Source organism: Apteryx mantelli, chromosome 3, assembly GCF_036417845.1.
Source record: "Apteryx mantelli isolate bAptMan1 chromosome 3, bAptMan1.hap1, whole genome shotgun sequence".
Lineage (NCBI taxonomy): Eukaryota > Metazoa > Chordata > Aves > Apterygiformes > Apterygidae > Apteryx > Apteryx mantelli.
The window spans coordinates 112,600,621-112,617,162 of record NC_089980.1 but is presented as its reverse complement, the minus strand read 5'-3'; the positions used below and the strand labels follow the sequence as shown (position 1 = coordinate 112,617,162).

The following is a 16,542-nucleotide window of genomic DNA, read 5'->3' as shown; positions in this document are numbered from 1 at the left end:
CCTTCCTTTTCTGGAAAAAATAGGAGAAATGAGTAAAAACTGAAGGTCACAGTGCTAAAACCTATTGAAAATTTTGAAATAAGTAGTAGGAAAATGTTCTACTTTTTTAGTTTAAGGAATTATAAATAAAAAAGCATTTTAAATATTAAAAAATAATAGAGTATTGTTATTTTTTTTCTGAAATCAGTAAATGGAAACAACCACTTAAAAGATATTTTTAAACAAAAATTTTTCTTTTTGGTCTTTTCTTTTGCTAATGGAAACATTTAGGTTTTCTGACCAGTCTTGTGCTGCTCGCTCATGGTCTAGGTTTCTATGCTGCAGCCTACATTGCATGACTGGTTTTACCTGCTAGAAGTCCCTGTTTCCTATGAGTATGAGTGAATCTAAGAGCAGTGCATTCCTATACACTGCTTCACACAGTATCTGGCTACTGAAAACTTTCTGTAATGCAGTAATTCCATTTGCTGGTTTACACATTTTAAACTTTAGCAAAAATAAAATATACTAGGGGATATAACTAATGCTGTGCTTTAATGGCATCTTCCAGTTAAAAAAAAATATATATTCTAGCTTGTATATCTTTATATATGTTTTTCAAGCTTAATACTAGCTTGGAATCAGTTCTGATGACTGTTTCTATGATGCGTTTAGGACAAATGCAGTAAAAAGTTCTTCATTGTGCTCTTTCATTTTTCCACCAAAGCATTAACATTAGGAGTGCAGGATGATAGACAGTGCAGAATTAGGCTCTGGGAATTCTGGGGGAGTGTTGGCAAGATCTCCCCCTCTCAATAATCTGGATCCTCATGACTTTCTTGTTTGCATTTCCTCATTACAAATATATAGTTAAAGTACTGGGAGTTTAGTTATACTAATACATTTGATTAGAATTTTCTATAATTCTGCTTGTGTGGGGGCTTGCTATTTGTACACTTTTTCCTTTCTCTCTTCCTTTTTCTGTTGTAAGGAATATTTTGTGCTGAGAGATATTACTCTCTGACACAAGAATACTCACTGCTACAAAATAACTAATGTCAAGTATCAAACAAGTGCATGACAAGAGGGTGAGGTAGGAAGGGAAAATGCTAGTGAAGATGACTGAGGTAGCCAGAGTCACTAGCTGCATTTCTTGACTGAAGCTGGAAGATGAAAGTCCAGCCACAGAGCTGCAGGAAAGCAAAGGCCATCTCCAGCTGATGTCAGTGGAGACGCAGGTGCGATGTAAGACCATGATGGATGGTGTGAGCTGTACCTAAATCAATCTAATATGAGAGATGCTGCTGTCTGAGGGCAGGTAATCCTACTTCTTCAGAAGTACCTTTGGGGACAGCGGGCACTGGGGTGGTGTCTGTGGCCTGGGCTCCATGCCAGGGACCTGCTCTTGCCAGCTAATAAGTACGTGCTTGAGCACTTTGGATACTCTGTGAACTTGTAGCATGAGCAAGGATGATGTATTTATCCTGCCAGCTTTACATTTGAAAATTGTATCACTGTCTTATGACAAATACAGGTCAGACTTGGGTACCTTGGCTGCTGAGAGAAGGACAGAGCTATATTGTTCCTCCCTCAAGTAAAATGTCATCCAGCATAGAATACCGCTCCAGGAAAACACTGTTCCAGTGCAATATGGAGCAGACACCCCTCTGCCACTGGTTCAGGCTGAGCATCATGCGCTCCTGTGCTTGGCCCCCTCTGTGAAGTGAGGGGAGGAAATCAGGAGACCATCTTTTCCCTCTGTCACTGTCATTCACATAGTGAATAGTGTAAAGTAACTTATCCAGGTGAGCTTGTGAATATAGAACTGAGATGGCTCCATTTATTCAGATGTTTATTTCACTTTCAGAATTAGAAGTGGGCACCTGGAAATTTGTTGTGTGTGTGGCTCAGAGAACAAGATTTTCTCCTAAACTGTAGAGAAAACAGCCATGTGCAGTGTTTGTATAAATAACCCTCCTCTGTTTCACACAGGCCCTCTAGGAGACAGCTTTCAGACAGTGGAATTAACATTCATTTAATTTTTTTAAAACCTGAAAATCTGTGCCTGTCATTTTTAGTATTCCAGTCACCACAAGACTCAGTCATGTGAATGTATTTCACTGTGTTACATAATTGCTATTTGCTTATAGATGCAAATTACAAAGAAGCATAATGAGAGTCAGAGTTTTCAAATTTATGTTTGAATTTAAACAAACAAGCAAATAAAATAGTCAAAGCAATAGATTCCCGTTGTTCTGTAACAGTGTAATTCAACCCAAGTTCAAGGCTCTGGGTGTTAGAGTTTCTTGAAAAATAAATTAACAACTACAGACTTTAAATCAGCTGATAAAACAAGGAAAAATGGTAAAAATCCCATAGTTTTGACTCATCAAGAAGGATTTTATACCCCAACCAGTAGTGGGAAAATCAGTGGGTCTGGTTCAGTAGTTTGGGATGGGCTGTGGTTCACCATACCTGCCACTTTGTCAAACTCTTCACAGTTCCTCTCCCTCATAATTGGCGAAGCACCTCAGAGGTTTTCCATTGACTTATTTTTCCAGTCTGATATCTTCTACGAAAAGGGTAGAAGTGATTGGAGAGCACTGTGAACGTCGACCTGAATGTTTAGGTGAAGGCACTGTCTCTTGTCTCTCTTCTCCTCTGTGTATTCAGTGTCCTAAGGGAAACGTAGGTGAGGAAGGAGAAATGAGAAGACAGACATGCATAGCTGGTGTATGTGGCTGAATGGCCTGAAGAAAATGGAGGGAAGTCTCTTCCTTGAAGCAGAATTCATCCCAGATATTGCTCAGAATTAGCTGCATTTGCATTACAAAGTATAAACAAGTTTTCCTTTCTTTTTGCCGATGAAATGTTTTTCCAATTTGTTATAGGTTGTTAAGCAAAGTACTCTAGGGCGCTATATTACTTCCAGATACAGCAGTAGGTTTACCCTGTTGGTCTACTAAAGTGGAGTTAAAGAATGATAAAAGCAGCCTGAAGTGAACAGAATTTAGTTCTCTGTTTCCAGTCAGGGAGATGTAAAGAACACCAAATTACTGAACAAATTTTCTCCTGTCCTCTGCACCAGACCACTAGAATATATACAGTGTTGATGGATATGATTAGGTATGATGGCTATGGGCATTTTGGTCGATGTAAAAAAGATCTTATGGTTTGTATATAATATACATTGACCTGATACAAGACCTGTTGACCAGTATAGTTAATAATAGGCTTGTAAGTTATGTAGATGAACTAATTCATACAAATGATGTATGTTGTTTCATATTTCAAAATAGTCTTTATCCAGACAAAAAAGCTGAATTAATTATGCATTTTGTAGATCTCTTCCCATGAATCCGGAACCAAGCCACTGACCTTCACATTTGTTCCATCCATTGGACGACTTCCAACTCATTTTGAGGTTGTAGATGTCTCTAAGTTCCTTGTAAGACTCCCAGAGGAGCCAAAGGATCTGAGCTGTCAAGAAATTACATATAAGGTAGAATTTTACTTATGTTTATTTTGTTTACTTATGTTTGTTTTGCCACTTTCTGAAAAGATATGGAAAATTCTGTCCTGAGCATCCTTGAACAATGTTCTTTGCCTTGAACTAATTCTTGGCTCGTGCTTGATTTTAAATTCCATGCTTACCAGAGATGCAGAAACATTGCCCAAGAGAAGGCTGGTGTCTGCTCAACACTCTGCTTTGCCTTCAGAAGAGCTTTTATTGGGGGTGAAGCAAACCCTTTCCCCTTTCAATAATCTCCTCTGCCAGTCACGCAATGTTGCATTCTTGGCAGAGAGAGGGGATGACTTCCTGATCTCCACAGGTGCAAAGGCGGTGTGAGGGGAGCACTATCACATGGAAATCCACCACGACTTGGTCGCTGGATCCTGCTTTCAGTAAATGCCAGTGCTGTGGCTGCCAGCTAAGGTGCCAGTCCCTTTCATAACTGCGTAGTAATACATCAGTCAAAGGGAAAACCTGTTTTTTCTTTCTGAATGCTTGTCCCAATGACTTCCTGTGACAGCGAAACTCAAGACCCACAGTACCACATTTCTGGTTCTTCTGCCTTTAGCCAGCCCACAGTGTTTGTTACTCCTTCATTCTTTCCTGCCTCACACCACATGTTGCCTCTTATTTTATTCCATGCTATTTAAAAGGAAACTAGAACCCTCAAGTTAATTTTAATGCTTACGGTGCTTTTTTGCTCTTGTGTAAGAGCTCCTTCCCTGGGACGTAGCTGGGGCTGCAGTTCTTGTTGCACTCCCACGTAAATGGAGCTTCACAAGAGCTTATAGCTCTCTGACCTGAACATGTTTCAGCATTGCCAGAGGCCCATCTTGCCAAAAATGGATTAAGTCTGGGCAGAGAGTGGACATGTTTGAAGAGACATACATTGAAATATTATCCTCAGGATGAAAACGTTCGTTAGTTACACTCCAACTGTTCAGTATTGGTTTTGCTACAAGCAGTGTCCCAGGTAAAACAAAATTAGGTATTACTGACATTTGTCCCACTCTTTTTGTTCTAACATGTGACTAGACAGAGAAAACTTTCCTAACAAGAAATGCAGTACTGAGACCTTCACAGCACTTTTTACTCTCTTTTCTAAACTGTCTAGAACCTGGCCAACATTCCCCCCCCCCCCCAAAAAAAAAAAAAACACAACAAAAAACAAACCCACAACAACAGCAGATATTGCAAATAACACGCCCAAACCCACACTTGTGGTATCTACCTTTATGTTCCAGGGGTTTTATTTGTTTGCTTTTTACAGAACTAAGTTTCAGGAATTCCTGGGACTGTTGGTGGAAATTTGTCCTTACGGTATGTTCTTCAAGCAGGATTCAAATTTGAGCCCCATCTACAGGATTTCTTTTGCAGTACACAATATTTCTATTCCTTTGCCTGATTCCTCCTTCAAGAGAAATATTATTTGCCCTGGCAGGTTCAATATCAAATGGTTCGATGATGCACACACCATATGTCCAGCTTGCACTATTCCTGCTCTTATTCAAAGTGTACTTGAGAACTTTCATACTGGTAAAGGAAAGCACAAAAATATGTAGAACAACTGTGGTCTGTGCTGCAGTGCTTACTCTTAAACATACAGTAAACCTCTCTGACCTCAGATTCTTTGTTTGCCCTTTTCAGAGAATGCCCTGGCTTCAAGGCCTTTGTTTCTTCATTAATATGTATAGGTTTTGTCCTAGATTTTTCTGTCAGACTCCTCTGAGAAGTATTGTCTGCCTCCATGGATCTCACAGTTAGGATTCCTTCCCATCATGTCTGGTGTAGTTGGGTCTGACGGCTCATTCGGCTTGATTGCACCCCTCTTTTCAGGTCCAGCACGATTCCCAACACCAGATTCGGGCTATCATTTTGCTCCAAGCCTCCTGCTGCTGCGTTATGTTGCTGGAAAGGCAGCCAGTGGATCCCTCTGAAACAAACCCACAGCATCAGCTGGCTGGGCAGCGGGAGGGACGGACGGCCTGGAAGAGGGGGTGCACTGGTGTGCGGCAGGGTAGCCAGTGTCTGCTCAGGGCTGAAGCCCGAATTCTTCATTCACCTTCTGCACTGTTGGTAGCATGGTGTCAGCCACTGCTGCAAGCCAAAATTACCTCTCAATTCAAATGAGAAATGCAGCTAATTTAGATTTCTTTCTTTATGCCTTTTGCAGTCAAACACAGTCTCTGATGAGCTGGCCTTGAAGAGCGGAGCCAGGCAAGACAGCGTGCACCCTGTTCATACAGACAGCAGCCAAAAGATTTTCCAGCCCCCAAGCTGTAACTCAAACAGAGGAGAAATGCAGGCGAATGACCTTTTTAAGGCTGAGTTTATCCTGATTACAGACTCCGGTGAAGAAGATGAAGTAGCCACTGCCTCGAACAGTGCTCAGCAGGCTCCCAACGGCTACGGGCCCATCAGCGCCCGGCTGCTGGCTGCATCCCATGTGTCTGCTGGCGGTGAGGCAAAAAAACCTCCTGTTGATTTGCATGGTTCAAGTGCTACGCCTTCCCACAGCACTACTGATCAGCAAAAACAGCAGGTAACCTATTCTTTAAACTTTACAGCTAACCCTTGCTTGCCAAAGTTTTCAGGACTCAGTTTCACTGAGTCACTTTTTAAAGCAACTTGGCCAATTTTTTTTTTAACTAGGATTTTTATTAGTCAGTTCTTTAATAAGGAATAGTCCCTGCCCTTATGACTTACTACTGCCTCTCTCTATAGCTCTGATGTATAAATGGAACAGGTAATGCAGATCTATTATTCTTTCCTTTCTTTCTGTTTTGAGCAGCTCATCAAGACAGAAAGTTAATCAGATGGTGTTAGATTCCCAGCTAGACTAAATTGGCCCAGGTCATTGAAATCAATAGAGCCTGGAGATCATTTGAATTATTAGCATCTGGCTTCCCAAGCTGAGGTTTTTCTCAGGACCAGGTGCAGCCCTTTACACTAGAGAAAGAGGCTGTAAAATCCTATTATTCTGTGTGTTAGTTAGCACTGACTTTGCACAGGTGTAAAGGACTAACGAAGACGAAAGGTCTATTTTAGAGATCTGTATAAGACATACGACCTCAGATTTATTGAAATTTCAAATCCCCAAAGGGAGAATTCAAAAAACAATGTTAGAAATGTTTCATTTGGAAGATGCATGAATCTGATTAACTGTATAAAAAGTTAATGTTTCACATCTTGGAGAGGGCATTGATACCCTTTCCTCAGGGTGTATATGCAGTGGAAAAACTCTCTTAAGCAAAATAGCAACAACTTTCTCACATGGAGTAGATTCAGGCATTTCCTTTGACCTCAGTGGTGTTTCCCTGCAGTTGAAAAAGAAATTCTTCACCAATATTTTAAGGAAAAAGAAAGAGCGTTTACTTTGTCTCTGAAAATGAATAGGACTTCCTGTCTTGTGCTCAAATACTTGTATTACTCAGTGTTTTTATCAAATTCAGTGTCAATTTTGATTGAGGAAATCCTGAATAAGAAAGGCGCTCTGTTCCAGGCTTCACAGCATTATGAAATATTCATATCTTCTTGCAGACTCCCAGTGAAGTCAGTGAGAATTTTACTTGAATAAGAAGTAAAGGGATAGCTCTATCTATTTAGGGGAAGCAGCCTGTAAAAGAGTAATTGTCCCAGGGAAACACAAATTTACTTCTGCAGTTTTCAGGATGTAGATTCTCTTAGGTTTAGTTGGGCAATTTCTTTAAAAACTATTATAAAAATTTTGTGGATTTCTTTTTAAGACTATACAGAAAAAAAATCATATGCAGTATCTTTCTTAACAAGTTTTTGATGACTTGACAAGTAAACAGGGATTTGCTTGGTTAAGTAACAGAAAATACAGACTTACTTGCATTGAACAAGGAATTAAAATCTAAATTTAGTAACCATTCAGCTGAATGTGAAGTGAGATAGTATACAATATGACTGATATATCTCTCACCTTTATTTGTAAGTCACAAATCCTTAGGACTGTACTTTCTCAGTCTTTATTTTCTAAATATCTCTTGCTGTATACATAACGCAAGGACGCTTTTACCAAGCTGCTTGTCGTTGATGTTCTGATTCTCATTCAGTGTTTACTTAGTCATCACTCTTTCTGGCTTACTGTTTATTGAAATATCAGTAATTTCTTTGTCCAGTGCCTGCCATCTGGTTTGGCTTTTCCAGACAAATCAGTCAAGAGCCCCTGCAAACTACTGTGGACCCCAGGAAGAATGCGTCTTTTCTGTCGGTAGAAACCAGACAACTATGGATGGCATCTATATTAGCTGGGTCTGGGCTCGGTCTGATTTACAGTGCGCTGCTCAGATATTTTGTCATCAGGTTCCCCAATCTCCAGCACTTATTTGTCTCTCTTTCTGACTCTCAGGTTGCAGGCTGAGGTAGGGAAAAAACTTTATTTTTTCCTTTCTATAATCAAATTCTACTGAGACCAAAGCATGGTTTAATGGCACCAGGATAGACATCATCAAGCCACATCCTCTCCCACACATATTTTTGCCTTCTGGGCATCCCACTTTGCCAGTTTTCTGCCCTTTTCCTGTTTCACCAGCACATCTCAGGGGCATTGCTGGTATAAATAGTCATTTCCTCTGTGCCCTTCCATAGCATTACTGGAAGTGTGATTTCACCAGAAAGACCAGTTATCTTGTGTCCAGCTCAGTTCTGCCATTTCAAATATGTTGAGGGTCTCCTGGACAAGACTGGATAACAAGATTAAGCCCTGGTTAATGTTGTTGGGATCTATGAGGCATCAGGACCTTTTTCAAGTTCCTTTTTCCTTTCGTGTTAAGATTGCCACACCTATTTTGACTTTCTTTATAAATCTTTGAGAAACATGCCTAAGATGGTCCTGAGTAGAGAAGAAGGCTTGTAATTGAATAATAGACTGCATGAACATGAATACGCTTCTGTCACTCACTTCCTTGGCACTAATCTGGTAGAACTAAAAAATTGTTTTTAAAACGGTAGAGAAACTGAACAGAATAAAAAGACAAAATAAATTTCTCATCAGTAAACCAGAAACTCTTTTTCACCAAATGGTAATGTCTTTTGCATGCCTTTAGGAAATGTCTTACATATTTTGTGATGTAAGATAAATTGGTGTCTAAAACTCATTTCTAACTGTTACTACGCAAAAAAGGATAGTTGATACAATGGCAATTTTCATAGAATATTTCAGTTGCATTATAGAGTATATCCTTTAGTGTAAGGACTGTGAGTAATAAAATTATTTTGAAAGATGTGAATGCTACTTCTATTATCCCACTCATTTGGATGAAGTTAAGATATAATTCATGCACATATGGTGTTCTGGGTTCCAACAATGAAGTTAATTACCTCAAAGGAAGGCTATGTTTAGGTTACATGGCTTACAGTCTAGTAAGTATACTAGAAATGTCAGGTGCAAAGGGAGTGTGAAAGAGCTCTTGCCCTCAGAGCTGAGGTCAAAAGACTTCATGCAAGATGAGTTTTCTCTGACCAAATGTAGGCTCTTTCCTGCTACCTCCTTTATAGACAACATTTACAGAATGGATCATCCTAAAGTTAATGTATGCTTGGCCACACACACAGTAGGTCAGTTATCATACTGTTGGTGATGTGATACAAGTTCATGCCCTAGCTTACTACTGTGACTTATTTGCCTGCTCATGTGCACATACAGATACAGTAAATGTGAAATTTATTGAAATGTGACAGGAAGAGATTGTTCCCTTTTTATTTTTGCACTTACACCATGATTAGCAATCTCTGAAGAAGGTGGTGAAATAGAGATTCTCTCTCAGTGATGCGAATGGGCATAGCCACAGACAATGTTTCTTTGGGTTTACAAGTAGCCATTTAACTGCTTTAAGCAAAATACATTTTTCCTGTCCCCTCTCCTGTAAATAGCTCTGCAGAGCAATCTCTAGAAATATTGCCTTCCTGATTCTGTTGCCCTGAGAACAGGCACAGTTTGTCTGTGAGATGACCCTTTACACCTGTGGCTGGGAAATAGGCGTGCAAAGAAGAAAAACAGGAATTTGAGAAACAAGAGTCTTTAAAAAAGCCTAGGCTTCTTTGTAAGAGAAAAAGAGGTAGTTAAAAAGACATAGAATAGCATGTGTGTATTGCATGATGGGTAGAGGTTGTTAAGAAGGATGAGCAGGGATGAAGAGGAGGTGGAGTCATACCTTGTGTTAAAGAGCTCCATGACAGTGCAGAGTTCCAGCTAGAAATAGATGTTCCTGTTGAGAGTCTCTGGGTCAAGATCAGAGGGAGAAGTAACACTGGGGATATTATAGACTGTCTGGCTAAGAGGAAGAAAAGAGACAAAAGAGGAAGTTCAGGGAAAAAGTGTCTCCTTTTCTGGATGGGGAAGGAAACCTAGTGATGGATGATACTGAAAAGGCGGAAGTACTCAATGGTTTTTTTGTCCCAGTCTTCACAGCCAAAGCTGCTTTCCAGCCCTTCTCATGTATCAGTTTGGGGCAGAGAGGGGTAACCAGCAGTGGGAGAGCAACAGATTAGGAGACACTTAGAGAAGCTGGGTATAATCAGATTCATGGGGCTGGATGGGATTCATCCAAGGGTGCTGGGACAGTTGGCCGATGTGACTGAGAGGCTCTGTGGATGTGAGGAGATGGACACGGAGAAATGGGTGAGCAGAACTCATGAAGTTCAGCAAGGAAAAGTGCAAAGCTCTGCACCTGGGCGGAAAAACCCCACGCATCTATACAGGTTGGGAAGTCACTGGCTGTGCAACAGCCCTGTTGAAAAGGACTTGGGGGTTATGGTGGGTGCCAGGCTGGAGATGAACCAAGAGTGAGCTGTCACCACAAATAAAGTAAACTATCGACTGAGCTTCCTGAGAAGAGTTGTGGCCGGCAGATCAAGGGAAGATGTTATATTCCATCTACTCAGCATGGGTGAGGCCCCACCTGCTATATCGTGCTCAGTCTGCCTTCCCCCCCAAGTTCAAAGAGCTGTTGGGGATCCAGCACAAGGCTATCAAGACGGCCAGGGGCACCTATGAGCTGAGGTTGAGGGAACTGGGCTTGTTTTTTCTGGCAAAGAGGTAGCTAAGGAGGCATCTAGGAGCAGCCTGCAACATCTTGAAGGAAAGAGACAGAGATGACAGAGCCAAACTCTTTTCCGCAGTAGCAGGCAAGACAGCAGTGGTCATGAATTGAAGCTCGGGAAGTCCCAACTGGACATTAGGAAAAGCTTCCTCACTAGGCAGCAGAGCAGCATGGATTTGTTTCGGGTAGGTAACCTCCCAGGCTGCCCCAAGAAGTGGTGGAATCGCAGTCCTTAGGAGCTTTTGAGGCTTGGTTAGACACGGTCATGGCTGACCTGACCTGGTGGTGTCAGTGATAGTCTTGCTCTGAGTAGGAGGCTGGGCTAGATGACCTTAGCAGTCGCTTCAAACCAACATTGCTATGATTCTGTAAATAAGAGGATGATTATCCACAGATGTAGTTAACATTGCAAAGCAATAGCAATTAGTTCAGCACATAAATGTTCAATGGTATTCAAATCAGAAGAAGACTACAGCATGTTTCTCATGCTTCCAGGAGCAGAGTTATCATCTGCTACCATGAAACTTTTCCTAGCTGCTATTAAATCTTTCTTATTAAGTTTTATCTAATTATAAGTCCATTCACCTTCTGTCCTTTCATTCTGGAATTTGATATTCATTCTCATTTTCTCTTAATCCATTGCCTTTGTAAGGGAAATTTATCTATTCCATTTTCATATACAGGGATTTCCTCCTCCAATTTTGTTTTGGTAGTTGATGAGCTTCCAGAACTCATTATTAAAGTCAGCAGGCTGCTCCAAATTATCAGAAATATTACCTTCCTCCTTTTTAACTTGTTCAATAATTGCATACTTCATGACATACTTAATAATGCTTTTTCATAGTAGTTAAATATTGGTCAATTATTCTCAGATAATTTCTAGTATTTCTCCATATTCTTTATAGCAATTTTTTCAACAGTCATAATTGCTTAATCTGGGAGAATATATATTATGATGGTACCATGTATATTCATTTTTATACAGTCTTAATAGTTGCATTGTAAACATTCATTGGCTTAACACTTTAAGATTCCTTATCACACATATAGTTTGGGGAGGTTAGTGTGATTGTAAAGGCTGGCTTTTATTGCAGTAATTGAAGGCATTCCCTTGGCTTTTTTGACGGCGTCTTATACAAGAAGTCTCCTCAGCTTACAAGGCCTGCAATTTGTATGGTACTGTTTAGCAGGAAGAGCTCACTGTTGCAAGCTACAAGGGTTAACAGGTTTACACTGTGCGTATTTAGCGTTTTCTGGAGTATAGTTTAGCCCTTAAAAACCTGTATGTCCTGTTGTCTTGTCACAGCTTCTTCTAGCATACTTGTGCTCTCACTTGAGAATTATAAATGTTTTATACTTTTTTTTTGTTTTGTGACATATCAGTACTACCTGATATCAAATTATAATAATTTTTCACTCTCCTGAAGAAGATGCTTGTGTTTAAAAATTAGGATTCATAATCTAAGTCAAAGCCATGTGCAAGTCATGTATGTGGAAACTGGATGGTATGATTTTGTTTTGCAAAATGGCATAATCTTTTCCGGGTGTCGAATAACAGATCGATAGATGTTTTTCTGTTTACATGAAGTTTGTAGGGAATAGAGTTAATTTCTCCTCTTTCAAACTGCTCAGTCAAAGGTTATGTAATAATTTGTAGCCTCTCAGCTTTACAGTTCAAGTTAGCACACTATTTCACATTGATATACTTTATTCAAATTGTGTACTCCCTAGTTTTTAACCTCAGCATTATAATAACTTGGAGAATTTTGAGATAATTGCTTTCTTCAAAAGCATAAAACTGTGTAAGGGTTGATAATATACTTACATACTATAATTAGTTTTGACAAATCCTAATTAGAATAGACCTAAGAAAAAAGGCACTAGTGAAAGAGCTAATTATTGTTTTATTATTGTATTGTAAGACTGTGGAGAAGGGGACAAGGGCTCTTATATGCCTGTAAACTGTCAAACATGTTGCTCTATAAACGACAAGACGAATGAGAAACAAACTAGATGTTCCGATTTAAGCTGCTTCTGAGAAAATTTCTCATTCTGATATCACAGTGCTGCAGAAGGTGTTGTTTACTGAATAAGAAAATGAGTACTTGACTCGAATCTCATTTACAGAAGGGCTACTTTCTGCTGAACTAGTAGAGTGAGATGGGATGATATTACAAGTTTCTCACCTAAAGTTGTGTTTACACAGTTCAAATGGTATCAGAGTTCTGGACATTGATGGCACAGCTGCCTTGGATTTTACTTAAAATAAAAAATACAGTAGCCTTGGACTTTGTTTGTATCAGCAAAACAAAGATCTCATAAGAATAAGTAACACATAACTTGGCTGTGCTTAGTCGCCTCCTGTGAGACAGTTATCCATCAGGCTGTATCACTTCGTTTAAGACAGTCCTGTGCTTTTAACCAACAGAACAGTACTAATGAAAACTTTATGTGCACAACCACAGAAGAGAGATGTGGGATGCTTAACAGTTTCACAGAGTCTGCCTATGTTAACATTTCTGTTTTTCTTTTTTCTCCAGTTAATTTCTGCTCTTTCTACCTATGATCATCTTTCCTCTAAAACACCTGCTGTCCACTTAATTTCTCCAACTAATTCGAAAGTAGCGTGTGGTGACATGGTTAACCTGAATCAAGCCTCTTCACTGGAAGACTCCCATAAAAACTGGCAGTCACCAACTGGGTCTTCTAAACAAGATTCCTCTCTCTACTTTCAGTCTACTTTCCATAGTCCACCTTCTTCCGTGTCTAATATATCTTCCTGTGCATCAAATAGTTGTTACTCCAGTTCTCCGTTATATAATAACCTACAAACACCGAGTCTCCATACTCCTGGCTGTGTTTACAAAACAGCAGAATTCACCACATCCTCTGTTCCAGCAAAAAGTCCAAGTCCCTCCTCAGGTCTTCCATGTTCAGCTGAAATTCAAGCATCACCTGCTCAGCCTTTATCCCCCAGTTCTTCCAAAAGATTGAATGCTTTGTGTCACATCCCTGTACATATAGTAACACATTCATTATCTCCTAGCCCTAAACCTTTGTCCCCACCCTCTCTTTATGGTTCCTCTTCAACCATAGGTAGTGTAAGTGAGTCTTACGCACAAATGTCATATAGAGAAAATCCAGCAAAGTCAGGAATTAAACCCCCTCTGCCAACCAGACTCACTCTCTTAACTGCTATTTTGAGATCAGGCTCTTCTCAGCAGAGACCGCTCTCCCCTGCTTCTTGTCCTACATTTTCTCCTAACTCCCTTGGTTCCTCAACACTCGCAATAGATCAGAAGTTCGAAACAACTCCTCCAACCCCAAAGAAATATGTCTCAAGTCCTTCTATTGGGCTTGATTCTCCAAGCAGAGAGGGGTGCTGGCTTTCAGGATTTGCTCGCCACATGCCTTTAACCTCCCAGCCTCACCCCACCCCTCGGGCTAGGTCACCTTCTCCTAAAAAGCACCTTTCCCTCAGAACACTTTCTCCAGAGTCATTAAGTCCTCTGTCATCCCCTATTGCTTCCCACAGAAAATCAGTTGCATCTCCATGGTTAAAGCCTGCGCTACCTACTTCTGCCATGCCTCCTCATGCCCCAATACACTCTTCTCTTTCACACCCTCCCTCTCCTCCGGAGGAGATGCATTATCCCCTCTCCAGATCCCGAGGACCTCAGAGATCGCAGAGAGTGCACACTTACTCACCCATCTTTACCTGTCAGTCATATGCTTTGCTTTCTTCTCCTAGTCAGAGCGGCATGGTCTCTCCCACTCTAGAAAAGCACTCGTCTCCCTCCCCAAGTCTTTCACATTCAACTTCTAGATCTAAATCAGATTCATCTCACAAGTCCAATCAGGAGCTGAGTGCCTCCTCTCCTACCCCTTCAAATGTCTCAAAGCAGGCGTCTACCTCACAGCCTGATACTACTTCACCTACTCCCCAGACTTATAATATTCATTCCCAGCCACTGCAGCCTAATTCCTCATCAATGCACACAAATTATAGGTCTAATTACTACTCTCCAAGACCTGAGCAATCTGCCACCTCACTAGTATTAAAGTGCAGATCTCCCGTCTCAGACAAGTCACCATGCACACTGCTATCAAGACCCAGAGAGCTGACTTCACCACAATCTTTTTCCCCGCCTCCTGACCATGAAAACATCAAACCCAAGGTACTCTTAGTGCATGCTTATTTTCTAATAGTTCTTTGTCCCCACAGGAAAAAATGACATCCATGTTGCACAATGATAGCAAAATGAATGAGCTGGGTAAAAATGTTAAAAAAGGAAGAGTTGCTATCTTGACAGTGAAGACTTTAAATACTACCATACCAAGTTGCTAGCAACATGTTCTGCATTATGGAGGAAGAAACTGTAGGGATGATTTAGCATAAAAATAAAATACATTGTTAATGGGTGGAAGGAGATATTACTGAAGATGGATTTGTGTCCAGTGGCTTTAAATACATTTCATGCACTTCATTATTTTTGAAGCTCACTTAATACAATGGTGTGCCAAAAATAAACCATTAAACATTTTCTGTACACCCCAAGGTAATGTAAATTCACATACATTCCCACTGGAAATAGTGTAAGTATGGTGATTTTATGTGCAGGGCTGAGCTAGAAGCAGCTTAAGCTGATTTACTTAAACTGGCTGCTATGATAATCAGTTCCTGAAGTGCCAACCTGTGACCATGCTCCTTGGTTCTGCCCCCTGCCCTGGAGGCAGCTCGGCTGGGAGCCCCCGGCAGCTCTGCCCCTCTGGGGCTGGCCCTGCCTCCTGGCACTGAGCTCAGCCTCAGCAGGGGCTCTGCTTCTGCATCCCCTGCTTTTGTGTCCCCTGGTCTTGTGTCCTGCTGCAGGAGGTGGTCAGTGCTTTGCTGGCCATGCCGCTCTGGCCCTTTTCTATGTGCTCCTCTGCTGTCTTGGCTGGCAAAGTACTGACTTTCTGACTTTCTTCAGTGCTTTTCTGATGTTGTGCTAGACAGAAAGCAAGAGGAAAAAAACCCCCACAAGCTTCCAATGACATGTGCTACTGAAAATATGAAAGCCTCACACTTGGCGAATGAGCCATGCTCCTGCTGTTTGTCATCCACGAGGAGGGGGAGAGTCCCAGCAGAGTGAGAATAAGCAACGATAGCAACTGCTGCAGGAGGGCTTGGGTTCCAGCCATGTTTTAAACATAAAGATAAATCTCAAGAATGAGCAGGGGAAGGAAATGAAAGCAGATAAAAAATATGCAGCAGATAGGTCCCTGTGAAAACAAAAGGAACTGCTATGCACAAAGGAGGGGATGGTGGCAGAAGACAGCAGAGCTGCAGAAGGCTTTCCAGCCTCTTTTGTCTTGTCTCTGCTTCCTTTATTTTTCCTCTTGCTGATATCTGAGCTCTCCTCTGGCAGACAGGGCACACTACCCAGCACAGAAAGGCTATCATAGTTTATTGATTTATCTGGTAACAGCACAAATGTACAGTCTGGTCTGCCAGATCAAGTTGTGTCAGATATGTTCCTAACAGCTTGGTCATGGCAGGGGTGACTTGAACTGCCTGGAAAATGTTAATTGAAAATGAGAGGTTTAAATCAGCACAAAGCAGCAATTGTCACAAATGGTTCTTTTAAAAAAATTAAACAACCCAAAAGGAACCATTGTACCATACACAGCTGTACCATGTTGCTACACCCTGTCAGTATTACTTAATGAAATAAAAAGAGAAATGAAATTGTAGAAATTCCAAGAAAAAAGCCCCTGAGACAAAATTGGGAGGCATGACTGGGCCTGCAGCGTGCAAAGCAGCTGTGGTTTCTGCTAGAGTCAGTGCATGCTGCACTGTTGAGTGAATAATATCAATGCACTTCTCTGTTGAGAAGGAAAGTTTGAGTTCCTCCAGCTCCGGCTGTGACACACATAACTATTGCTTAGATTTATATTTGCAGAGGCACCCTTTCTGTCCTCCCTACTGTCAATTTTCCTGCT

General features: G+C 41.0%; 1 protein-coding gene across 1 annotated transcript in view; it reads left to right on the top strand.

Moving 5' to 3' along the window:
- MLIP (muscular LMNA interacting protein) overlaps positions 1 to 16,542 on the top strand; it is a 70,937-nt gene that overhangs the window by 6,741 nt on the left and 47,654 nt on the right. The window contains 3 exon segments of the mRNA XM_067294600.1: positions 3,323 to 3,481; positions 5,667 to 6,035; positions 13,101 to 14,738. Of these exon segments, the coding sequence (XP_067150701.1) occupies positions 3,323 to 3,481; positions 5,667 to 6,035; positions 13,101 to 14,738 (2,166 nt within the window).